This window comes from Carassius auratus, chromosome 6, assembly GCF_003368295.1.
Source record: "Carassius auratus strain Wakin chromosome 6, ASM336829v1, whole genome shotgun sequence".
In the NCBI taxonomy this organism is placed as follows: Eukaryota; Metazoa; Chordata; class Actinopteri; order Cypriniformes; family Cyprinidae; genus Carassius; species Carassius auratus.
In genome coordinates, this window is record NC_039248.1 from 13,001,732 (window position 1) to 13,029,617 (window position 27,886).

General features: G+C 37.0%; 1 protein-coding gene across 2 annotated transcripts in view; it reads right to left on the bottom strand.

Annotated features, from left to right (window-relative positions):
* Positions 1-4,680: 4,680 nt before the first annotated feature.
* Positions 4,681-27,886, bottom strand: part of LOC113097233 (membrane-associated guanylate kinase, WW and PDZ domain-containing protein 3-like) — a 116,386-nt gene continuing 93,180 nt past the window's right edge. The window contains exons 5-21 of one of the 2 annotated variants that reach the window (XM_026262451.1): positions 27,136-27,322; positions 24,354-24,433; positions 23,040-23,097; positions 22,834-22,946; positions 19,463-19,657; positions 17,544-18,152; positions 15,213-15,244; positions 12,561-12,720; positions 11,056-11,150; positions 10,739-10,931; positions 10,450-10,629; positions 9,452-9,637; positions 8,929-9,016; positions 8,655-8,760; positions 8,205-8,342; positions 7,125-7,260; positions 4,681-6,577 (exon numbers count right to left, since the gene is read on the bottom strand). In XM_026262451.1, coding sequence (XP_026118236.1) covers positions 5,574-6,577; positions 7,125-7,260; positions 8,205-8,342; positions 8,655-8,760; positions 8,929-9,016; positions 9,452-9,637; positions 10,450-10,629; positions 10,739-10,931; positions 11,056-11,150; positions 12,561-12,720; positions 15,213-15,244; positions 17,544-18,152; positions 19,463-19,657; positions 22,834-22,946; positions 23,040-23,097; positions 24,354-24,433; positions 27,136-27,322 — 3,560 coding nt within the window. In that variant the 3' untranslated portion in view covers positions 4,681-5,573. Of the gene's footprint in view, positions 6,578-7,124; positions 7,261-8,204; positions 8,343-8,525; positions 8,761-8,928; positions 9,017-9,451; positions 9,650-10,449; positions 10,630-10,738; positions 10,932-11,055; positions 11,151-12,560; positions 12,721-15,212; positions 15,245-17,543; positions 18,153-19,462; positions 19,658-22,833; positions 22,947-23,039; positions 23,098-24,353; positions 24,434-27,135; positions 27,323-27,886 lie in introns of those variants that run through there. The other variant, XM_026262443.1, reaches the window with a different exon arrangement.

Consider the following 27,886-nt stretch of genomic DNA (forward strand, 5'->3'; position numbering starts at 1 on the left):
AACATTCTTGACCATTTGACATGTGACCTTTTCAGTGTTTTCAGCTTTTTTTCTTTCACTTTCACCAGTGAAACTGAATGAGCTTATGAAATCAACTTAATTCCCTCAGAAAGTATTCTGAAATTTCAGAGCTAGACTCCAAATGTCTAGCTCTGAACTTATCTAAAAAAACTAAAAATTAAAAAACAACACCACACCCATTTGGCCTGGATGGAGAGATAAACACACTCACTCTTTCCTTGTTTATAACAGAATAACCAGGTCTGTTTTTCATCAGCTTATCCACAGCAAACTTAAGATAAAAAAAAGAAAAGCTGAATAGGGTAGCACACGGTTGTTTGTTTAATAACATTACCGTTTTCTGCAATGCTTTGGGGCCCATGTAATAACTTTACTGCTCAAGCAACTATTGCACTCCAACAAGAACACACAGCTATGTAACTTTTTGCGTTATAACATTAATAGATTAAAATGTGCATTCATTATACGTACATGAACTTTTATATTACCACATAAACAAATGTTTTGTTTCCATTAGTGATGTGTTTTACTGGAAACGACTCGTTAGTGACACCTGGTGGCAATTTCGTAGAAACCGTAAGGCCTGCATGTTAAAGAATCCTAATATATTTCACCTGTCAGACATGTATTATCCACTTTCACCACTGCTTCAGTGGTTTGCAATAAATTTATCTGCTCCTTTATATCTCTGCTACCGCCTTAAATACCTCCTCCAGTCTCTGCGGTACTGAGTACTTTACACACTGCTGAGCAATCATGAAATGATACAGCTGTGTTCCGCTTAACTCAGCAGAACAAATGCCGCTTAGACTGGCATATTTCTTTACTGTAAGCCATTAAAGTAGTCTACATTTTGTTCTGTGTGACAAGCCATAGGTTTTATCATCTAGACAATGCTGTAGGCGTGACAGGCCGGGATAAGGCTTTCTGTAGACAACTTGAGCTGGGATAAGAAATGTCATGGTCACAGTCATTGTATTTAAAAATCTTATAGCTTAAAGTCATCTTAAAATAATGAAATTAGTCAAACGTTGCTCTTATCTGTGTGCGCTCGGTTTTGTCACACTGCCTGTTCCTTCAGCAAAACTCAGCAGAAAATGCTGGAGTAAAAAAAAAAAAAATTAAATACAAGCTTAAATATAGAAATGCCAATTATGGAATAATTCACAAATTTAAATAACATTATTATTTTGAAGCAGATGTCGCAAGATTTCGATTAAGGGAAAAAAGTTAATTTGAACTGAAAGTGGATTGTTCAGGAGACCCTTATCATTTTTTTTTAATTAAAAACTCCCTTGAGATTGTTGATACAAATTTTAAAACACATTTGATTTTGCATGAACTGTTACATGACCAGAACACCAGGATATGATTTTATTTTCTTTGCACTGACTTGAAAGATTTTCCCGCCATGCTTAAATAATTACTTAGAAAAATAACAGAACAAATATACATATTTCTATTCTTTCTTCTGAGAGATCACTCAGCTATTTTTTATAAAGGTGCTGTACATTATTTAAACATTTACATGAATCAGACCATGTTATACTGAGCCCATATGAATTTAGTCTAAAATGAGGTGATTCTGGGCCTCACTTTTAAATATGAACAATGAAGATGAGTTACGTATACGTACAGCAGATGCTAACATTGCTTTCATGACATGTCTTCACATTTTGTTGAACTGAAAGTTTTCAGTGTCTGTCATTTGCACAGAAACAATGTAACACCACAACTTATCATGAACAATAATCTTGTCCGTCTCACCTTTACTTTATATCGCAGCTGTGTCACAGTTACATATCCAAACCCTGAGGTCATAATCACTTCCCACACAGCATATGGACTGGCCAACAGTCCTTTGGTATAGTTAGATCATATCACTTCCTATCAAATCACACCATACATGTTCATCTTGGCCACATTCAGACCTCAAAACCCAAATAAATCAGCCCTTTCAGAAACCTCCCACAACCGATCAGGTGTTGCAAGCAAGCATGGAAAAAATCAGCTGAGGATCTTAAAATAGACAATTTGATAATACATTGTACCCGGAACATTCCTGTTTTTAGGAGGGATCATTTCCCCCTACGTTATAATCTGTATTTAAAGACTGAATCTTTGCACATTAGGGTGGATATCACAGAAAAATGTCTAGATCATATTTCACCTCAAAAATGAAAATGTGCATAAAATCAATTACGCATAATGAAGTCTATTTGTAAGATTTTTATGATTTGTTTCATTGTGACAGTACGCATGAATTTCTCTCCTCTAAAAAATCTCTGTAATTGATTCAGAAGGTTTGCTTTTCACTGCAGTCATATTCATTAGATACTCATTACTTTAGTGCAATATGAATATTAAATTATTTTAATATTAAATATATCAAGTTTAATTCAAACCAAATGCAAAAAATACAGTATGGTAATTTGAATTTGAAGAGTAATTGTGCTTAATTTTGATAAAAAATAATGTCATAATATAAATAATAATAATAATAATAATACAGGCTTTATTTTCTTAAAGGAATAGTTCACCCAAAATCACTTGCTCACCAATGGATCATCTGCAGTGAATGGGTGCCGTCAGAATGAGAATCCAAACAGCTGATAAAAACAAATCTTAATAATCCACATGTAATCCAGACCACTCCAGTCCAGTATTTTACATTATGAAGTGAAATAAGAAACAAATTCAAGATGTTTTTAACTTCAAGCGTCTTCAATCCATGATATTGCTTTCTCCAGTGAAAAAGGTTTTTGTGTGAATCAGGAGGAAGAGATTAAACACACTTTACAAACCGAAACTTGTCCAAAACATATATGTCTGTTTTATCCAGAAGCGATGGATTTATTACAGACACAGATTTTCACTTCACAAGACAATAATTGGTGCATTTAAGTCATGTGCATTATTGTAAGGTTTTTATCAGAAGTCTGGACTTTCATTCTGACGGCACCCATTCATTCATTGTTGGCCTGGATGCGAGTACATTTTTAGTAAATTTTCATTTTCGGTTGAATTATTCCTTTAATGCAAAATATTTTCTGTTAAATTTGAGGTTAAATATGACCCCTTGACAACCTTCACGAGGTTTACCCATGCTCATTGGCTTCTGATGGTCATACACCAAAGCTTGACCGCTGTAAAGTACAGTATAGCCTCATAACCCAGGGGTTGCATTGCTTGCACTGCTTGCCTTCATCTTGATGACATGGATGTCCAGGAAAGAAATGAAATAAATATCTACCCTATTAAATCTGATTTCATAGAATATTTAAAAATACATCTGCATTAACAATTTGTTTTGTGACAAGTCAAAACAGTTGCTACAAGGTAAAACTACCACGGTGCTTAGCAAGAGCCTGAACCTCTACACCGAAATCAATGTCACAATCTGTTATAGCTACATGTGTCTATTCATATACATATTTCAATAAATAAACATTTGATCATGTTCTCGGTATATTAAAGCACAAGTTTCTGGTCATTTGCAATCATGATATTTGGAGATCAGGGAATCAAAGACATGGAAGAGAGATCAGTCTGAAAAGTCCCTGGTAAAGCCCCCAATCTTCAAGACAGTTCTTATTTACACCATTTGAAAATGTCAAGAGATAAACTGCACGGGTCTAAAACGCATGCAACAAAACAAGAAGTTTGCATGCAGTGGAAAAAAAATGATTCTTTGGGGTAAAGACGTGCTGTTTTTAACCGAAACATAAACTTGCATTGTTGTTTTTGGTGATTAATGGGCCGTGTTCTGTTAAATTGCATAAGGAAGGGTTGCATTGTGATGTTGACAGAGTCCTCATGTTGTTTAATATCAGCTGGCAAGAAGCAATTTAAAAGAGGCTGTCCGGACAAAACGGGAATCCATGAGCTCGACCACAAAGCCTCAGAAATTGCCTGTCCAAGGCGATTAAGCAATGATCTCCATAAAGCAGTTTAGATGAAACTTCATGTCTAATCAGTCTGTTTGTGAGTGCTTTTTATTTAAATAATCTGAACGAGAAGCTCATGCTGACCACTGTCCAAAGAGAAGCACATGAGCATTGTTCACTTAATACGCTCTGAAGCCACATGGAGAAAAACAAGGTGCAAGGCCAAAAACATACTCTTGGAAAGTACGTGAACAAGCATGTGAATGCACCGAATATACATGCTTTGTGTTATTGTAGTGGTTTCAAACCTCTCTATTCAGTCGCGCGATAAAGTTATGACCTTGAGATGTCTGTGCTTCTAAGATGTCGACTTATTTATAGCTACCTATCTAATTAATAAACAACCTGGTTTAAAGTTGGCATTTACTTTCTAAATGCATATTATTGAGCTTATTGTGAACAACTGATCCATTTCGTTGCACTGTAGAAGATATTCTTTAGAAATTTGGTATCCAAACAGTTTCAGGTCCCATTGACTTGCATGGTATTTGTTGTCTATACTATGGAAGTCAATGGGACCAGTCAAACTCAGTTCCTGGAGGGCCGCAGCCCTGGAGAGTTTAGTTACAACCCTGTTCCAACACACATACCATTTAGCTTTCAAATTAGCCTGAAGGACTTTATTAGCTGGATCAGGTGTGTTTAATTAGGGTTGCATCTAAACTCTGCAGAACTCCGGCCCTCCAGGAACTGAGTTTGACACCCCTGGTTTAGGGTATAAATGACAATATTTTTAAAGAAATTTGGTAACCAAACAGTTTCAGGTTCCATTGACGTCTATAGTGTTTGTTGTCCATACTATGGACATTATAATGGAACCCAAAATGTTTAGTCTATAGAAGAAGATATTTTGAACAAATCTGGCAACCAAGCTGTTTTAGGTCTCATTGACTTCTATAGTGTTTGTTGTCCATATTATGGAAGTCAATGGGACCCAAAACGATTTAGTCCACGAAAGAAAAAATTTTGAAGAAATCTTGCAAACCAACCAGTTTCAAGTCCCACTGATTGATTTCCATAGTATTTGTTGTCCATGCTATGGAAGTCTATGGGGGCAAAGCCATTTGGTTACCAATATTCTACAAAATATCTTCTTTTGTGCTCCACAGAAGAAAATAAAGGTTTGGAGCAACATTGGCTTATTTGCAAGGTACAATTCACAAGTAACAGACAGTTTTATTTTTAGTTTATGCAGTAGAATGTATTATATGCTGTATACACTTCTCCATAAATTTAATATAATTAAACTCAACTTTTTTTTTTTACAGCATAAGGAACTTGTTAGGAGAAGTTTGTCTAGGCGATGTAAATAAATCTTAATCAGCCCCTTGAGTACCTTGAGTATCCCTTGAAGATGCTTAGTCTTTTACTCAAGAAGGCCCTAGTTTTCTTCAAATGTCTGTGCCAATAAACCAAATGTGATGTTTATAGCTAGCTTAAAGAACACGTCGACAGTTTGTGCTGAAATGTTGAGAATGCAACTTGCAATACATGATGAATTGTGATGATGAACTGTGTGAAATAGCAGCTAGAAGCGTTTGCATTCACGTACTTGCGTACTGTTTGTTTCTGGCCTTAAACCTTCTATTCCCAAGGATCGCCAAACTATTCGCAAACATCTCGCATTGCTTCCTCGTGCGTGAGGATACGAGCAAAACTAGGGATCTTCCAAAGGCCGTCGCTCAAGGGACCAGGGTGGTCTAATACTAGATTCGCCCTGGTGGTGACTGGAACCCCATCCGTGGTGACAGTGTTGTCTTCGCTCTCATTTCCTTTTCTTTTGCTTTCGTTCTTATCTGTAATCATTTCCTTCCTGTTTACTTCCGTTTGATCCCCCTTATCCTTTGTTTGTCTGCTCCTCTTGTCTCCTTCTCTGCTCAATATGTGGGTGTCCTCATTTCGCACGTCTCTATCTCTCAGTTTTTTCTTCTTTCGGGTGCTTTTGAGCTCCGATTTCGCTTTTGGCTCAAGCACTTCATTCTCTCCGTTGTTTATCACTATTGTCTCAGCTCTCCACTTCCCCTCCCGTTCTTGGGTCTCATTATGTTTCCTTCCTCTAGATTCTTGTTTTTTCCTTCTTTCAGCGTCAGTTTTCTTCTGGTCCACCCTCACCGTTCCTTTCACGCGGTGTTCCTCTTTCCGTCCCTGCGCTTCGCCAATTACCACTTGCTGTCCTTCACGCTTTGACTTCTGGGGACTGACTGAGCGACTATGTTGGCAGGACTTTCTGTTCTTGTGGGAGTCTCGAGTGCTCTGTTGCTGATTTCTTTTGTGGCTGCAAGCTTTGTCTTTGGATGGGCTTTTGGATTTCATTGCATCTCCGAGATCAAGGAGATTCTCCGCAGACTGACTCTTGATGCGCCGTTGCTGCGGGACTCTGGAAGAGCTGGTGTTTGGTGGTTTGGCACGCTTCTCCCTCTTGCTGTCTTTAGAGCGAGGTTCCTCACAGGCCAGATCCGAGGAGCCGTGAGAACGGGCAAAGGAGTTCATCAGGTCTGACGTTTCCTTCTTCGCTGTGGTGGATGGCAGATGAAGGAGAGGATAACTGAGAGGAATGCTGAAAGTGTTGGATCCCAGTGGCTCAGGAAGGATAACATCTTCTGCAGAACCTAAGGGCGAAAAGATGTGATTGGTTCTACTGCCTAGAATTAAAATACTATGATTCATTCTTTACCACCATGGTAACCAATTACCATGTAACCAGTTTCATGGCTGGTTGCTAATGATTTGCTATATAAATGTATTGCCCTGCTATATTTTAGAGTGACAACATTTTTCATGGTGTTGTGAATGCAGGAACACATTTGACATATCTAAAATTTGACACAATAAAGCAGAGAAAACACTAGCAATTAGGGAGCAAAGAAAGTGTAGTAAAAGTCCCATTACCAAAGAATAAAAGACCTAGAAGAAAAGAGGCTGTTAGTGATGATGCTCCTGGGGGCAGTAACACACCGTAGAGGAGCTTACACAACCTGCAAAGAGAACGAGAGAAAGAAAGAAAGAAAGAAAGAAAGAAAGAAAGAAAGAAAGAAAGAAAGAAAGAAAGAAAGAAAGAAAAAGCTGCTGTTAGCAAGCAAACCATGTCGTCTTGATGTTCTTACAGCATGCTTGCGTAATAGCAGCAGCATCATGTGTTTGTGTGTCATAACTCACTGTTCTCTGATAAGAGGGCTTGCGGTCGCAGTAACAGTAGCACTTTGTTTCCTCCAGCTTGGATCAGCTCAATGGCTCTGGTGTGACTAATGCCTTGCGTTTGTTCTCCATTGATCTCCACTACCTGATCTCCTACCTGCACATTCAGGCATAAGATCATTTCTGTGTTTTATCATTATTGAAATATCTTAGTGGTCTCTGGTTTAGGCCATAAGAGGTGATGAGTTAAGTTCGGCCAATGAAAAACGCATATCAGCTGACTGCAAAGAGGAAGATGATGACTGATATGGCATGAAAGTCAATTAACATTTGCATTTAAAGGGATCATAAACGGAGAAATCAAAATTCCTTTAATCTCTGGTATATTAGAGGTCCTTGTGGTATAAAAACATTCTGTAAGTTTTAACTTTTGTTAGTCTAAAAACAGCTTACATTAAAGCCAATCTGCCAAAACGACAGATTGTGGAATGTGCCACTTTATGATGTAAAACTGTGGCTAAACACTGCCTCCGAAGAAGAATATCAACACCTGTTTCTACATCGCTGCCCATTTAGCCCTGCCCTCTGATTCACACGTGTAGGTTAGCGTGCAGGTAGAAACCAAACGATAAAGTTTATTTAATGAACTTTATTTCTAATCATGTGCCAGTAAGAACTTTACTGAATTTTACTGAGGATTTGTTTACAAACGACGCAAAATTAGATGCAGGATTTAAAGAAAGATTGAAACTAAAAACCATTTTATACATAGAGTATTTATGCATTTTTAAGCTTAAACCCAACAGCACAGAAGAGTACAAAATAAACCTCCTTAATTCTTCTAGCAAACATTTTCATCCAAATTTCATTCAAGCTATACATTCTTTAATGTATTTCCTGGGAATCAAACCCATGAAAAGGGCATCCTATTTTGAAATATTTGAGTATAAAAAGGTATAATATTCAGCTTCCCTTAAATATTTTTCTACATTTAAATGCACTGTGCAGATGTTTGTCTAAAATCACTGCAGAAGATGGAAAAAAGTCAGCAGATTCCATCCGCAATGTGCGAGTTATTAAAGAGTGATGTGGTGTACTGACATGTATCCTGCTGTCCTGGAGAGCAGGGCCGTCCTCAGCCAGCCGCAGGATGTAGAGGCCCATGTTATACTCCGTTCCTCCTCTCAGACTGAAGCCAAAACCACGAGGTCCACGCTCCAACTCTACTGCAATACACCCCTAGGTAGAAAAAGTAGATATACACAGTTCAAGTTTTGGCTCAGCTATGCTACCTTTATTTGAACAAAAATGCATGTACTATAATAATATATATTCAAAATGTAATTTATTTATGTGATGGCATGAAGCATTTAATAATAATCCTTAACTAGATTTTGTGACTTGATTGTGATTTTCCATTCATAGTTTTTAGTCTTGGCTTAAATATCTAGTATTATCTCATTGTTATTTTATACAGTGTTGAAATATTTCCCTAGAAATGTTCTGTAGTTAATTCCTAGGCATAGTTTGTGAGGTAAGTGTGACTCTTGCCTGTTTGGAGTTGGCAACACACAGCGCTCCCTGTTCACTCATGGGAAGAGCTTTATACTCTGTCCGTATGAGCTCATCCCTGATCTCATCCATATCCAAATTATATCTGTGCATAAGTAACACAAAGCAGAAGGGTGGCTTTAATACTCTGTAAGTGAAGAGAGCTTAATTTTATCGGCTAATGTATATAGCTGAATCTACATGAATTTACAAAAGATAGACAGAAGGAATGAGCACATTTCAAGTGGTTTAAATACATAGTTGTGGACTGCACCTCTCATCCTGAGTGGATTTGAGAAACTTGTGCTGCGGTGCTGGACTTTGTTTGGCTGAGCTGGCTCCTGAGGGCGGGCCTTTGTACTCTAAACAGCCAATAAAAACAGACTGTCATGTGAAGTGATGAACATCAAGTGTTAAAGCCCTTATGAAACAGCATTTGCAACACTTCTGAAATATTAATGAGGAATGTTTCACAATTAGATCAGGACGATTTGAACTGGAAAAGCCTGTGCCAATTAATGCTTTTAGTTTTATCATATTCACGCATGCAACTAACATGTATTAAACATAACAAAATGTACGGTGTATAGTCATGATTTCGTAGGCTAAATAATAGGTCTAAACATCTTTTATAAAGCATTCAATTTAAATATGCATGCATAATTTATATTAAATTTCACTGAGGTTATTAGCCTTTCAATTAAACTACATTACTGCCTTAGTGTGACAAATCAAAGCATGAGGCACAGGTTAAGAAAGCATGAATATGTTCTGCGGCATTTCATTATCTCACTCACCATCCTCAGGAACCACGGTGAGTGTGACGGAGTTGCCCGCGTCTTTGATGAGCTGAACAATGTCGTTGTGAGAGAGCTCCACAATGGACTGGCTGTTCACAGCGGAAATGCGGTCACCCACATTCAGCAGTCCGCAGCGGTCCGTCGGACTGCCCTCGATTATTCGACCGATCTTATGAGGAATCACTGCGACACACACTTAGGCAAATCACTTAGCAGAATTGAAATGGCTTGTGTTGTATTTATAATCATAATAAATGAATCATAGGAGAAGTAACAATTCTGGGGTTGTGTAAAGATGAAACAGCTGGATGGAATGGAATAGAGAACAGGGGCCTCAAGGCACTGAGGCACAATGCTGATGATGTAATATGCTCAATGAACAGTGCAAGTTGTGATGCAAACACCACTGACTACCATTTACACACAGTATTTATGACTATAGTGGCCATAAAAGACCTGAAAATAAAGAAAATAAAGTGAAAATAAAGAAACAACTTTCACTGTGCAATATGACATTAAACCACAACAACCAACAACCTCATCAAACTGAAACAAAAAGCCTAAAATGTGTTTTAATGTCACTATTGTTGAGGAATGTATGATCTTTGAATAATATCGGTCTTTAAATGCAAATTATATTTAAAGTGAACCTAAAGTATAGTTTGCAACATATCCACTATAGCACAATCAAATATACTTCATTATATCTTTACTTGGACTTCAGTGCACAATTAAAGTGCATTTAATACAAAAGTAGTTCTTCCAATTTAGCAGTTTTTAAGTATACCAGACTTTTAGTATACTAAAAGTACAATTGCGTGGAATTTTTATTAAGGACATAAATATGTAAATGTATTTGTGGTAGATTTAGTAGATTTCAAATGCATTTTAGTATATTTATTTTTCACTAGGGTCTCGATTTCCAATTCGAATGATCTTTTTCTTGTTTATTTCCCGAATTACTTCGGCTGGTACATCAATGAATCTGCTGTTACCTCCAGGTGGCGGTTTGCTCTTCGATGTGAGAATGACAAAGCCAAAGCCCTCGTTATCTTTACGATGGAGCGTGATATCAAACGACCCCTGGTCCTTGATGCTTGGCACCTGGATCCGTGGAAGCCGAGGTGAGCCATTCACAAGGGTCAACGCTCCGCTCCCAACATCCTCCAGGGCATCTATAGAGCAGAAGATTACACGGCTGACCTTTAATGAAAGCTTTTCAGGCAGTTAATTACACTCCAGTTCTGGTTTTATGTCCAAAGCCTGTCAGTCTGCAGCGCTCACCTCTGTAAATGACCTTCCTGCGCACTGAAAGCAGCACTTGTCCATTTCGTGCTGCGTTAGTCATCAGATCCAGAACTTGTTTGTGAGATTTCCCCTTCACAGTGATGCCATCGATACCAATGAGCTCGTCTCCAGCCCTCAGACGCCCTTCCTTCTCTGCCGCCCCCTGGGGAATGATGGCACCAATGTAGACCTAATGGAATTAGACAGATTGCTTTAGAGTTAAGACAGAAAGTCAATCTGCTAATAAATCACATAAATACAGTCCATGAATATAAATATCCAGTAATGTGATCACAGAAGTATGAGGGACTCACTGGTTGTTCTGCACCTTCTCCTCCAAGCACACGGAAGCCAAAACCTGTCTCCTGATCTCTCTTGATGAACACGTCCAACTCTTTATAGTGAGGTGCTGTATACAAGTTACATTTAAGTACAATATGTAATTTGTAAAACATTGAATTAACCACATTCATCAACACAAAAAAGCAAAAATAAAAATAAAAGCGACAGTAATAAAAATAAAACAGAAGTAAAGACAATAAAAGTGTCTGCATTCAGATCCTAAATTAAAAGGATAGTTTCTCAAATATGTCATTTGAAAACCGTATGATATTTTTTATGTGAAGCTCATATTAAACAGCTGCTCTTTTCCATGCAATAATAGTGCTTGGTAATTACGACTGTAAAGCTCCAAAGAGAAAAAAGTACTATAAAATACTCCATTCAATCTATATTCAAAGTCTCCCAAAGCCATTCAACAACGTTTTAACATAGAACAACTGATATTAACTGAAAATCTTCCGCTCATAAATCTCATTTAAAGTTTCACACATTTTAAACCAATTGCTGAATATATTCAAGAATAAGACATTTGCCCACAGCTCTCATTATATTGTCTCTTGTGTGCCGTTTTGTCATGTATTAATGTATTATGATTTGAAAAAGATTACAAAAAAACCCTGTTCTGTAAATGCATTTTTAATAAAGTATCTAAAAAAAATAAAAATATATAAAATAAAATAGAATGGAGTTTTATATTTCATAATTGTGACTTTAAATCACATACCGTATTTTCCGGACTATAAGTCACACTTTTTTTCATAGTTTGGCTGGTCCTGCGACTTATAGCCAGGTGCGACTTATTTATCAAAATTAATTTGACATGAACTAACAGAAATGAACCAAGAGAAGAGAAAACATTACCGTCTCCAGCCGCGAGAGGGCGCTCTATGCTGCTCAGAGCTCATGTAGCCTACACTGAAAACATAGAGCGCCCTCTCTCGGCTGTAGACGGTAATGTTTTCTCTTGGTTTTAAATAAATGCGACTTATAGTCCAGTGCGACTTATATATGTTTTTTTTTCCTAATCATGCCGTTTTTTGGACTGATGGGACTTATACTCAGGTGCGACTTATAGTCCGAAAAATACGGTAATTGCTAATTTGAGTATTTGTATCTCACAAATGTATCATTAATAGTTACATCAGAAATAATTGTGTACTTTATATACTGTATAACCTTAATTTGACCTTCTTACCTTATTTTTTATTTATAATAAAAAAATTAGGCAATAGTGTTTCACTTAGCTGAGTTTTTCTATTATTTCATTAACGTATAGTTTATACTATGTATAGTTTATACACTTTATTACACTATTACATCATGAGGCGGTAATGCTCTTCCATACTTTGAATAGATAATGCAAAATAAACATCTGATACAGGATATAGCATTCAGACAAATTGTCAAATCCTACAGATCCACATCTTGGTGCTGTAACAAAAGAGTTTCCTGCTGGATGAGTTTAAGATAGACTCACCTATGCTCTCCGGCAAGGCTTTGGGTTTGCTGTAGTGGAGGGAAGCGTCTTGTTTTGGAGAGCTGCATGGCAGTGTGTTTGAGTGATAGGTCAAAGCCTGGGGAACCATGATGTCATGGCAACGGTCCAGAGTCTCAGTGCTGGCACTCAACCCCGGTCTCTGTTGAAATATAATGTGATTTAATACCACTTCACAATGTGACCAGCAGAGTGCACAAAGATGTGGACAGTAACAAACAGCATTTAAACTGTTCGCTTGGTATATCCTCAGAGAAAATGAGGAAGTGCCTACAGATAGATATCCTATATCAACAAAAACATGATTTTGGTTGGATCGGGCCTTCTGGTTTACAGGAAAATTCCCACACTTCATATGCAATGTGTGCAAGATTGATACTGCATGGAAAATGTTAAAGTCTATCAGTAAACACATTGAAAAATGAAGGCCAAAACACACATAAAATACATGTTTTCGCCATTTTGCCCCATGTTACAAGATACTGTTCTTTCAAAGCATTTATTGTAGTAATTGTGAGTAAGTCTAAACAACACTCACCAGTTTGATATTTGAGTGTTTACAGGCCAGGGTCAAAAGTAGTGATCGACCGATATTGATTTTTTTATAACCGATACCGATACCGATTATTTGTATGTTTATGTACCCGATAACCGATATGCAGAACCGATATTTATTTACTGTTATGCTTCTGTTTCTGACAATTATTACAAAACAAATGAGCTGAACAAACCATTTTATTTATAACAATCACTCCCTCCTTGCATACAAAAAAACAAAGCATTATATTTATACACAAATAAATAGAGGGGTCTGAGTCCAAAAAATTTAAGCGCACTGTTACTAAGTGTCTTTGTTTTAAAATAAAAGCTTTGATGAGGTAAAAAAATTAAAACAGGTAAAAAAATAAAGCACAAAAATGATTCTAACATATTGGTGGGGGCGGGAGGGCTATTTAGTAGTGTAACTTAATACTCCCAGTTAAGCAGAACTAGGTTTTAGTGTAGAAAACAGAGTCTTTCAGCATTCTGCCCAGTAAGCCTGCTTCCTTCAAAAATTTTATGCAGTGGCCGTGCTTGAGGCTTCCTGATCATCAACCCAGTCAGGTGCTGAGCAATATGAACGAACTTTTTTCCCGAGACTATATAAAGTTAAACAGCACTTGTCAGTTGGCATTTTATGATCTAGATTCAATCTAACGTTAGATCATGAAATGCCAACTGACAAAGTGCTGTTTGACTATAATTTAATCAACCGCGATCGCGCATGGAGATAATAAATAATTAATTTCCACAAAGCGGTATATGTAGCCTATATGTGTATTAGCGAAATAATTGTTATGTAGTAAATGATAATATAATCTAGGGTGTTTAAACAAGATAATCTTGTCAAAAGTTTCATTCAGTGGCATTGCTTGAGGCTTCCTGATCATCAACCCAGTCAGGTGCTGAGCAATATGAACGAACTTTTTTCCCCGAGACTATATAAAGTTAAACAGCACTTGTCAGTTGGCATTTTATGATCTAAATTTAATCTAACGTTAAATCATGAAATGCCAACTGACAAAGTGCTGTTTGACTATAACTTAATCAACCGCGATCGCGTATGGAGATAATAAATAATTAATTTCCACAAAGCGGTAGGCTATATTTATATGTGTATTAGCGAAATAATTGTTATGTAGTAAATGATAATATAATCTAGGGTGTTTAAACAAGACAATCTTGTCAAAAGTTTCATTCAGTGGCCGTGCTTAAGCCTCCAGATCATCCGTCAGTTGCTAAGCAATATGAACAAACTTTCTCTTCTAGACTAATGGTGAGCAAATACAACAGATAGAGAATTAAATTCAACGCTTTTATTTTCAACATGCACTCATTCAAATCTGTTTTATTTAATTCATGTAAAGATACGTCTTTATTGGGGCAGGACATGATGAATTACACTACGTGACTCAATGAGTTCGTCTCAATTGTTTAGAAACAAGCTGCATAAATTAACTATATCAGGAATTTATGTCTCAGATCTCATTTGTGCATGTCTGTTATGTTAAATAAAGTTGATTAATTAAAGCAAACCAAGTAGAACATTTGAGTTGTTGTTGACTGATCTCCTCAGACGCCTGGGCTGCAATGGCGGAAATCTCAAAACGGCCACAAGATGGCGCCGTAAATCGGCGAATCCGATATTACAAAACCGATACCCGATTATGGAAAAATGCTTAAATATCGGGAAAAATATCGGTAAACAGATACATCGGTCGATCACTAGTCAAAAGGGCCTAATTAAATAAAGGGGAATGAATTATAATTCGCAATGATATTCTGATCCCTAAAAACTCTTCTTCAATATTAGTATATGGGATAGTTTTTACCCGCTTCATCATTTTCAAGTGAAAATCGTACACCCTATCACTTCAAAGTAGTACACACCACACAATTCAGTACAAATGGCGTGGGACGTGTCAGCTACCGAACTTTGGTACTTACAGAAAAGGGGTTTGTTCAAATCCCCAACCCACAGTACAAAAAATAATTGAGAAGAAATTTAATCAGCACAAAAAAAATAATAATATTCAGCCATTTCCTCAGTTCTACAAGATCATGATCACCTCTGGAATCTATTATCATACTCACAGGTCTTAAACTCTTCACAGGCGACGTCTGACCTAGAAAAAGAGAAAAGGTATGAGAGACGCAAGTAGCACTGAAGGAGGAAAAAACAAGGGAACAGGCACTCCTCGACAGATAGATGAAAAAAAAACAAGAACTCGTTACTGAGATAGAACGTTTCTAGCCTTATTATAATGACAGTGTTTCATGGTTGTTGCCTCTCGGATATGAAAAAGGCATGAGAATACATTGTTTCAATGCTACATTATTAATTCCCATCCATCTAACTAAAAAGCTACTCATAGAGGAAGCACCATTCAAGTGCTTCAAAGTGGGGCGTTTCTTGAGCCAATTCTGAGCTGGGTTAATCATGACACATGCATCATCTAGGAGCCATTAAAGATGGATAGAATAAATGTATATAAGAGAAAATGATGAATCCTCCAGGGCGAAAAGAAACTGCAAATGACAGAAGCCATGCATAAAATAAAGATGTTGCTACACTTCCATCTCTCAATTCAGGGTTTTTTTCTCTGTCTTTCTCTGGATTGGTGTGATTTCCATTGAATTTAATGGATAAACAATGATTGACGAAACTCTGATTAAAGCATTATCTTGCTCTCTTTCTTCATCTTTTCCCCCTTTCTCCCTTCCTCTCCCTCTCCCTCTCTCTCTCTCTCTCTCTCTCTCTCTCTTTCTCTCTCACTTCTCAGACAATAAATCCTCACTTGCAGACACATCCTAAAATTCCCCTGTGATCTAAACTCATTTCCCTAATTCCCAGCCAGCCCCAAAGAGTGGGTGCAAACAGGGCCTCTCCTGCCAACTGAACCAGGATCAGCGGTCCATCATTCTAACATAACATTAAGACCACATAACATAACATAACTAAGGGGACAGAAACACATCAAAGCCCCTTTCACACTGCACGTCGGACCCGCAATATTTCCGGAACATTGCCGGGTCGCCTTCTGTGTGAAAGCAACCACGTCCCGGGATTGATTACCGAATTGAATCTGTGTCGGGGACCTAGTAACATTGCGGGGTTCGCCCCGGTACGAGCGCTGTGTGAACAAAAGCCAGATCTAATTCCATGTCGAAGTGATGACGCACGTTATCGTGCGACTCTTTTATCAGCTGTTTTGAAGGAAGATCAATGTTCGTGACGAAAACATATGTGCAAACTGTAATGAAGCAGAGATCAGTTAGTTCTTCACTTTCCGCGTGTACGCTGAGACCGTTCGTTTGTTTCAGTGAAAGTATAACGTGCCTAGCGTTGTCAACTTGTACATTACACGTCACGCGCTGATGTCACGTGTCATTACGGGATCTTCAAGGGTTGCGTGTGAAAGCACGCACATATACCGGGTCATCACTGGCAGTGTGAAAGTGCAAAATCTAGCGACCAGGGAACAATTGCAGGAACACTTTACCCCTGTATTTGCCGGAATGGCAGTGTGAAAGGGGCTCAAGTATGATCGGTGAGAGTGGAGGAGAAGAGTGTGGTTCAAATGTAAACTTATGAAGTGGGGCAAATAATGCCATTGATTTCTCACCTGCTAAACAATGCAGATATAACAAAAAAAGTGAAAAGAGCTTTTGCGTAATTCCCTGCTAAAATTATAATTTGGAAAGATGTCCTCTGCTACACTGCGCATTAATTTTCTTAGTCAGTATTTAGTCTTGTTTTCCAGTGTAAATATCTAAACATATTTAAATCAAAATATAATACTTGAGATACAAAAATGACGGTAGATGCTAAATGTTGTTTTTTTGAGAAACATTTCAAAATTAAGATTAAAAGTAAGTTTCTAATCCTGCTGGCATTCTCTTTTTAATTTATAAAAAAAAAAAACACGCACATAGATCACAATTAACTTTAGTTTAATTTTAATTTCTCATAAAACAAATGTTATGTCATTGTGCATCTCGAACAAATCTTGAATTAAGAACATATAGATATTTGTACTGAAAAAAAAATTCTGTACAAGAGAGCGACTTACTCTGTACAGTGTTCTCTTTTCATGAATCACATATTTTTCATTTTCTGAATTTTTACTGAATTAAAATGAAAATACAATACGTATATATATATATATATTAATTTTTTTTATTTTATTTTTTTTTTATTGTCATTAAGGCCAAAAGATTATGAAAAGTGAAATGAATTCCCCGGGAATCAACTCTAGTGTTGTCTATTGTTTGAGCTACAAGAACAAACATGAATGCAAATGATCCCACAAGAGTGACATAGCGACAATTATAGTGAACACTTTAGCTTTTTCTGCTTGTTTAGAGTATGTTTATGACCTAAATGATCAGTGTGATGTTCCACACACCCTCCCGCTCTCTTACCTCCTCTCAACACTAACAGATTCACCTCGCTGCCCACCGGGAGGTCCTTCAGTATATCCACCACCTGGGCATGACTCAGCGTTTGCACGTTCTGCCTGTTAATCTCTTTTATCACGTCTCCTTTCAACAGGCCTCGGCACCACTGCTCATCCAGGATCATTTTCACCTTCTGCCCCAGAGGACAGTCTGCAATGGCGAAGCCAAATCCTCCAGGTCCCTTCACGATTGGCACGCTCACCAGCTCCGGCTGCAGCATCCCCGTCTCTGCACCGCTGCTGCTGCCTCCTGGAAGAGCAGCGACCACCTGCCGCCCACTGGCATCTGTGGTTACGTAGTGAAGCTCCTGGGAGGAGCCGTGAAGGGCGTCACCTTTGACCAGCAGAGGCTGGCCGTTGATGAGGGGTACGGCGGTTACGATCTCTCCTGATGGAGGTGGAGGTGGAGGGGGAAGGTCCTCGCTGTCCGCATCCACGTCGGGGGGAAGCAAGTATCCACGACAGAGGACCATGTCAACATACTGATTTATTGGGATGCACTGGAACATGTGGACCACATCGGCATGGGTCTTGCCCAAGACAAGTGTGCCGTTGATTTCCACAATTACATCACCTAGGTTTAAAAGAGAGGGAATTTGACAGCATCAGAAAGGAAAAGGATCATTACAAAGTGGATGAACAACTTTTCTAATCCATTTATGTTTTTGAAAGACGCTAGATGAAAGTTTAGACAAAATTAAATATCTGTCCTTATTTACTCACCCTTAAACTATGTCATTTCAAACGTGTATTATTTCTTTGTGAACCTTTGAAGAATTTCGACACAGATCTTTTTCATATACACATTTGATAAGATAATACCAAGCAGTTTGTGTGACTTCTGTACTATATTCCAAGTGTTTTTGAACTGAATCAGTGAATGAATTTTGAATCAGCTGATACTGATCATGAATCAGACTGATTGTTCACTCACTCAATCATCTGCAGCAGCTCTCTAGTTCACAACTCAATGGAAAGGAAGATTATTAGTGAATAGTTGCTTAAATTTTCTTTTGGGCTATTATGTGGCTTTACACAATTAACTGTTGCTGTATGGAGCCAGGTTATTATACTTAACTAAAATTAAAAGTATAAAAACTATATATATAGCAATACTGAAAAATATTTACTGTATTTTCCAGACTATAAGTCACACTTTTTTTCATAGTTTGGCTGGTCCTGCGACTTATAGTCAGGTGCGACTTATTTATCAAAATTAATTTGACATGAACAAAGAGAAATGAACCAAGAGAAATGAACCAAGAGAAAACATTACCGTTTACAGCTGCCAGAGGGCGCTCTATGCTCCTCAGTGCTACTGTAGTCTACACTGAAGACATAGAGCGCCCTCTCGCGGCTGTAGATGGTAATGTTTTCTCTTGGTTCTTGGTTCTAAATAAATGCGACTTGTAGTCCAGTGCGACTTATATTCCGAAAAATACGGTAAATAAAAAAAATATTTGTATCATTATACATCATACTGTATAAGAATTAAATATTCTAATAAAAATGACTTAATCACATAACAAAAAAAAAATGTACAAACAAAATAATAATATTAATCAGAATAATAATTAAAAAAAAAACTGTGATAGTATGATAGTACTAAAATAAGAATGATATGGAAAAAAGGCATGATTCTTCAAAATATCACACTTTTTGTTTTACAGAAGAAAATAAAATCAAGTCAAATGGTTTGGAACAATATGAGGGTGAATAAATAAAGCCATTATTCTGTAGCCTTTTTATGTCGATATACTTTTCCTATCCCGTTTAATGTGATGAGACATCTATAATTAAGTCATTCGTAGGCTGGCTTCCTAATTATCCCTCATGTGAATTGTGGATGTTCCCCTAAAAACCATTCAGCAAACTAAGCATTACCAGAGGCCATCTTGTTGTCCTGGGCGGCCGGGCCATCAGCAAGAACGTTCTTCACCTGCAGAAACTCATCAGGTCGGTCTCCACCAATGATGGTGAAACCAAAGCCCTGCTGGCTCTTTCTGAGAGCCGAGTGATACAGCTCCCCCTTCAGCTGGGTCGGGTCCCGCGTGAACCCGGGCGTACCAGCCGCTCCACCTACAGAGACAGAAGCAGAGGAAGACACACACAGACATCTGTGATGACTTCACATAAAATATGCACAAAGACAAAACTGTAAACAACTAGACAAGGATTTATGGTATATACAAGCATCAACTGCACCACGATGCTCACTGATAAACATGTTTTCAAAATGTATGACAGATTCATCAATAATGTGTGAAGTCACAAAAGCAGACTGTCCTAATTTCATTAACCAAAGCACATTATGGGACACTTTCTGTGAACATAATACAAAATAGGGCCTGAAAAACCAGAAAAGGTTTCTGAAGCACTTTTTTGAACACATGGAAAGAGAAAAGAGACCTAACCTTTAGAAAAGGTTGACCATCAAGGACCTCAGGAGGTCAAACTAAAATATGTGACATGTGGGAATACTATAGTGCAGAATTATATTTTTATTCGATTTAATTATAATTATAATCCCAAAAAAATTACAGTAACATTTTTAAAATGAAACTATAAAATATATTTTAAAAAAGGGTAACAGGGTTGCAAACGTAGTCTAAAATAAAATGTAATATGGCAGAGTATAGGTTGTTGGCACAAAATGTTGGTTTGCAGTAATACAATTTCAATATAAAAAAAACCCTGAAATCTTCCAATTGAGCTTTAAGAGTGCCGTCTATAATTTGTGTAAAAAAAAAAAATTTGGAAATGAATGAAATGATTCATTTTTCTTTCCATGATGTTGCTTCCTATGCGTCACAATTGTAAAGACCATTGCATTATTTGCAAAAGGAGAAATTATGCAAAACAGGATTGCATAAAATGTTGAACACTAATAACCTCTATTTGTATGATAGATAGATAGATAGATAGATAGATAGATAGATAGATAGATAGATAGATAGATAGATAGATAGATAGATAGATAGATAGATAGATAGATAGATAGATAGATAGATAGATAGATAGATAGATAGATAGATAGATAGATAGATAGATAGATACTCATAATATCAATAATAATATGTACACAGATTCCATAGATGTTCCATGAAACTATCATTTAATTGTACAGGAATGTTGTCCTATGTGTGACTGACATCTAATTAAAAACTGAATAGTAAACAAAACCATTAACAACTCTCTCTGACAGCATTGGCAAGAACATTTATCATCAGCATCCCATCCTTACATACTTGTCTAATATACTGCTCTCCTGTGTGTTTCCAGAAGGGTTGAGGGAGTGATAACATTCCCATTCTCGATATTACACAACCTTCAGAAACCCTCTCAGCACTGGGTGAGGTGATTTCCAGCTAATGTTCCACTGCTGATAGTGAAAGTTTTAGTAGGAAATTTGGGTTTTATGCCCTCTGACTCACTTTTTGTACTTCCTGTCAGAAAATATGAACAACGTGTGTGTACCATGGAATATTGTGCTCTCAGAGTTCACAAATCACAAAAGAGGTCTAGAAGACTGTGGGAATCACAGTTTAATGAGCTATTATAACACCAAACAATAAGAGAAAAATCACACTGTGTGTGTGTGTGTGTGTGCTGTAATGGCAGCTGTGAATCTCCCTATCACAGGGAAGAAGGCCTGTCAAAAAATTATTTTGCCATATTGACAGGACAAAGTAGAGAATGTATTATATTTTAATACAATTGTGCCAGCAAGACTCAAAGTAAGAGGAATCTTCGAATCAGTTAAACGTTACAGAATTTGAAACAAAATACTGTTGAAAGAGTTGCATGCCACATCTCCAAATCAGAAGAAAATGTAGTTGTCGATTAGTGCCACCTTATATAACTGCAACCATCTGCTGCTGATTTGACTCTTTATTCTGCCTCTATCATTATGTTAATACCGTAGAATATAGCTATTATTATTATGTAAAAATATATATTACAAAAGTATAAAAATAAATGTATATTTTCATATATTATTAATATTCTAAAAATGAATACAATTATGTAATAAATCATAAAATATACATAAATAAATTATATTTTCATTAATATATTGTTTGAAAAGTTTGAAAAAAAACAAAAAATAAATTGCTGTCAAATGATTAATCGTGATTAATTGCATCCAACATAAAAGCTTTTGTTTATGTTTATGCTTACAAAGGCCACATTTATTTTATTTTAAAAAAATACAGTAAAAACAGTAATATTGTGAAATGTTATCGCCATTTTAAATAACTTTTTTTTATTTTTAAAATGCAATTTAATTACTCCATTCTTCAATGTCAGGAATTATTGTTACATGCTAATTTGGTTCTCAAGAAACATTATTATCACCATCATCAGCGTTGAAAACAGTTGTGCTGCTTAACATTTTGGTGGAAAACATTTACACATACATTTTTTATCCATCTGCTAAAATCATGTTGGTGAACCAGTGTTTGAGAAAGCGCTAGCATTGTGTGTCTATAGTGATTTGTGATTTTGATATCTAAAGCAATGAAACTTGCTGCAGTCTCACCACTGCCATGGTAACAGAGCGTTTCAGCAAAGCAAAAGAAAAGGTGCTTTTTCCCCTTGTCCTTCCTTCAACTCCTAATGACCGAATAGAGGGTCTGTCACACCAGTCTCCATCCAATCAAAGCCTCAGACTCACATGTCATCTATTTCCCCCCTGTTTCTGTCATCTCTGCATCAATAACCACTGTTCACTTCAGTAGATATGGATTTTCTGGCCTGAATGGACAGCAGTCATTGTTTCCAGAAATTCAGAATGAATGTGTAGAAGTACAGCCATGTTTTAGAGAGGGCCTGATCAAAGAGAGGCCATGTGAATGCATGATGGATGCTAATGTTCTCTTATGTTAATGCAGCCTGTGATGTGCTGCAAAGCAATCTCTATAACATTTATCCTCCCATCCATCCACCCTAAAACAGCACTCTTCTCTTCCTCGGGTTTTTGGCTCTCTCTCATACACGCACATGCTCAAACACATCTATAATGCATCCGGTGTAATGGAAGAATCTTTAATTCATCATATTGAGAATGGCAGATGACTCACCGTTCTTTAATCTTATCTTTCTGTCCCTCTTTCCCCGACACACTATCACTCACCCAGTGAGGAGCCTGTGTGTTTGCTGCCGGGAAACTCTAACATGCTGAGTGTCTTTGCTGTTCCCTTTAAACACTCATAAATTCAGTTTAAATTCACAGTTAGGGAGGTGCGGGTTTGTACCTGGAGGAGGTGCTGCCCTCTGTTGGGTCTGAGTTGCGACTGCAGTGTCCAAACCGAGTTTCCTCTTGGCCTCTAGAACCGGATTTTCAAACTGGGTTCTCTGGTTTATGTGACTGAGGATGACCAGAGACAGTTTTCAAGTATATCGCTAGCTTATACTTTAAAAAGCGTAAAGAAGACAAATCAAATCATATCATAATACTTACTCAACGTAGTATGTGCCGTACTGCGGGTCATCAATCTCCTCCCAACCATATGGAAGTTCTGATGATGAAGGAACGACAGCAATGTGTTTAAATGCAAACCCACACACACAAACACACATGCATATGGCTGAAACAATATCTTTAACAACAGCAGGCAACATTTTAAAGAAGTCATATCACAAAGAACCAATATTTTTCAATGTAATACATGTTGACCTTTCAGGGGTTAGCCAATCATGATAAAGCTATTTAAATAAATTAACATTAAAGGTACTTTAGCAGCTTGGTTAATCTGAGTAAATTAGAGTGGGCGTACAATTATTATAAATTAAATTATGACAGCCTCTCGGTGAAAAAATATTGGGTTTTTGCTGTAGAAAAAAAATAAAGAAACTTTATACATGGACTTTAGGAAAAAAATATGATTATAAAAATGGATGAATAAATGACCACTTTTGTTCACTGAAAACAAGCTAGTGTAATAATGTGTCATAAGATTTCAATACATTTTATTTTGTAAAATAAAATAAAATAAAGATTTTTCTGTTTTTTCATTCACATTATGTTGGTTTGATTTTATATATATATATATATATATATATATATATATATATATATATATATATACATATATATGCATGTATATATATATATATGTATATATATATATATGTATATATATATATATATATATATATATATATATATATATATATATATATATATATATGTATATATATATATATATATGTATATATATATATATATATATATATATATATATATATATATATATATATATATATATATATATATGTATATATATATATATATATATATGAGAGTGCAAAAGAGGTCATATTTACAAAATAGTCAAATAAACAGGCAGGGTAAGCTGCTGTATCCCCTCTGCTGTACGTACATTATGCCCAAATGAACTAATGAGGAGAAAAAAAGAACTGTTCACGCAACAGAGAGCTTCACACACACACACGCACACAAACACAAACACACACACACTCATACACAAATAGAAAAGTATTGTGCACCAGTGAGCATTAGCACAGGACTTTAAAATGTCCTTAAAAGAGCAGCTTCATTTTGTTAGACATCATGTGTGCTCGTGTGTATATTACAGAGGCAAGAGGAAGAGAATGCATTCAGATGAGGTTATGCAATCATGCCCTCTATGGTGTGTGAATGTGGAAGGGTACACACATCTGATTGAATGCAATTGAACTTCTGTTTGCATATGCATGTAGCTGTCATACATGTTTATGGCTTCTTATTTAAATAAGTAATGCAAAGATTCACCTCCATCCTCACACTTTTCAGGGGGCTTGGCTTTTTTGACCAGACGAGGGTCTAACCACGTAGTCGATTTTGTGTTGTGGCTATAAAACAAAAAAGAAAATGCATTAGATATTAGAGCTGTATTTAGACCAGTTATTCCCAAGCGATTTTGGGTTACATACCAGCATTTTAATAGACTGTTTTCTTCTTCTTTTATTAAATTGAACTAGACCGCTACTTTCATCTAATGAACCTTAATTGACTGATTAATCGCAAGCAGTTGGACTGAACATGTTCCTTCATTATTATGAATTGATTCATTAGTTGATTAATTCATTGTTATTGCTTTTTGTCCATTTTTTTATTATTTAGGTCTATTTTTGACATTGCATTGACCTAAGTTTGAGACCCGCTGATTTAGACTAATGCAATGCGTCAGAGAAAGTTATTATAAAGCCTTGGCAGGTCAAAGAGGGTGAGCTTTTCAGTGGCCTGTAGTTACAGTATGAATCTTATAAACTGAACTGGGAAATTTTTGGAACCACTAAAATATTTATGATTGTGACCCCAAATGCACACACACACACACACACACTCACACAAACACAAACAGAACTTTGACTCTGTTCTTTAAAGAGCATCTAGGCCACACTGCGAGCTATATTTATTCTTTCGTTCCGACAGCTCTGCTCTTGACTTTTAAAAGCATCACTACTTTTTCAGAGTGAGAAAACATCAGATATCAGCAAGATGGGGAGAGGAAGTGATAAAGCATGCCGTTTGTGAAAATAGAAATTGGAATACTATGTTGATGGAGTTTGAGATTTGACCTGAATAGAATTAGACAGCGGCTCTATGAAAGGAAAAAAAGAAATGCGCTGCCTGCTAACAGATATTGCTGCCTATGACAGGGAATATTGGAGAACAAATTTATACCCAGTAAATAAAAACGTTGTATAAATATACAATTTGCATATAACTACTGCATCAAAATATTACTTTAAAAACCTCCGGCAATAAAAAAGGAAAACGCTCCGCAGGAATACTACAGTGGCATGATAAATGCAAAACAAAACACAAAACCAAACAAAACAATATCCTGTGGTATTGTGAATGGTGCATCAAATCCAACATGACATTTAGTGGTATGAAAACAATAATAAACACAAAAACAATATTCTGTGATATACAACGTGTCAAATCAGATGGTGTTAAGTAATGTGACAACAACAATAGGTACTGTATAAAACCATGGGTTTAAAGGGTGGGTGAAATGCTATTTCTTGCATACTGAGTTTTTTACACTGTTAAAGAGTTGGATTCCCATGCTAAACATGGACAAAGTTTCAAAAATTAAGTTGTACGTTTGAAGGAGTATTTCTGTTCCAAAAATACTCCTTCCGGTTTGTCACAATTTTCTGAAAGTTTTCTTCGAGTATGGCTCTGTGTGACGTTAGATGGAGCGGAATTTCCTTATATGGGTCCTGAGGGCGCTTCTGCCGGAAGAGCGCGCACTCCTGTATAGCAGAGCACTGAGTGAGAGCACAACAGTCATTCGCTGATCAGAGCGAGAGCGTCGCGAAATGTCACAAAAGGAGTGTGTTTTTTGTTGCCAGGGCAAGACAACCCTGCACAGATTACCAAAAAAAAAAAAACAGCATTAAGGGACCAGTGGATGGAGTTTATTTTTACAGAGCATCAACGGAGTTGTGCAAGTGTTTGTGTTTGTTCCCTGCATTTCGAAGATGCTTGTTTTACAAACAAGGCCCAGTTTGACGACGGATTTGCGTATCGTTTATTTCTTAAGGATGATGCAATCCCAACGAAAAAGGGTCACGATCGTGTGTTGGAACCGCAGGCGGTGAGTAAAACTGCTTAAAATATCTCTGCCTCCTTGTTAGTGCGTCCGCCTCCCATCGGAGACACGGGTTCGAGCCCCGCTCGGAGCGAGTCGTTGCTGCTGCTGCTCTCGTTCAGTTTCAGCCTCGGGATCTGATTCTGGATCATAAATAAACGGCTGAATCTGACTGTAAGCCATGGTTTGTTTTGGATGATGTTTTTTTCCTCAAGGTAAAGTCACAGCTTCCAAACGCTCTCAACGCAAAAGCCTACTGGCGCTCGAGATTCTTTAGCTCCGCCCACACGTCACGCCTCCAGCCGGTCGAGTTTTTCCGGGGAAAATCGGTACAGACTATCTTTCTCTTATGAATATAATAAAACGAAAGACTTTTTGGAGTTATGAAGGATGCAGTACTACTCTATAGGTACTCAAGATTAACAGGATATTGAGTGAAAACGAGTATTTAACCCCCCCCCCCCCTTTAAAGTAACCACAAAACATTCTGTAATGGATAATATTCATGTAAAACATCATTTACAGAATTTACAAATAGATTTTATACATTATATAAAATATATTTGATTAAATATATTTTTAATCAAAAGCATTATTGATAGTCATAACCTCTACCAGCTCTGTAATCTAATGATAAAATATGTCCATGTGCATGATTAAACACAAATAGCAGTCTGTCTTGCAACTGAAAGTGATGCAACAAGTTTAGAATATGCATATTTAATTGAAAATTACATAACTGAATAAATGACTGAAATTACAGTGATATCTTTAAAGTAACTGCACTTTTCTTTGCTAATACAATCATATTCCCAAAGCTATGAACAAGCCTTGTTATATATGAATGGGCTGTAGACCAGAAGGTGACCCGGAATTTATGAGTACAGCAGCAGCCCTCGTGCAGTTAGTAATGACTAAATCTCTCCTCTGACGGCCACACACACTTACTCTATGAAGTAGACCATGCCCGTCTCCGTGTAGGCCATTTCCCAGTTGTACGGCAGGGGCTCCAGGCTTTCGTCTCTGGCTAAAGAGCTCCAGGTGCGGACTTCCAGTGTCCCGCTGCCACCTGAGCTGCCTCCACCACTGGACTGAGTGTAGCTGGGCACAGCTTTCCTCCACTCCTCTGTCCTCTCTGCAGAAGGAAAGAAGATAAGACAATGCAAAACTCATTTTGCATGTCAAAGCAGGATGGTGTGCAAGCAAGATCTTTTCCTGTTTCAGGTTCATTACAGAAAAAGTATTTATAGCCACAATTTAATGACATAATTATTATTACCACAAATTAAAGCTACATAAAAATCTTGTCATTTTTGTTCAGTTTTTGCATCATAATACTCTATAGCATACACTGTATAACATATGAACGTGAACCTCTTGCTACTACTATATAGCAAATCGCAATTTGATTGTTATATTGTGCCTGATCGCTTGTTACAAAATGTAAACTATATCTTCCAGCTCTAATCTTCTAAATGTGACTAATGCATGAAGATTTTAAAATATTCTAAACATTAGCATCAAGCTTTTCTATAAAGCTGCTTTGAAACAATGTGTATTGTGTAAAGCCCTATGCAAGTACATCTTGATGTGGCTATTATAGCATGCAACAGGATTTCATGCAAATTCTAATCTGATGGATTCTGCGTGGACCTACACATCATCTGAATATTTTCAGTCAATGTACTTACTTTAATGC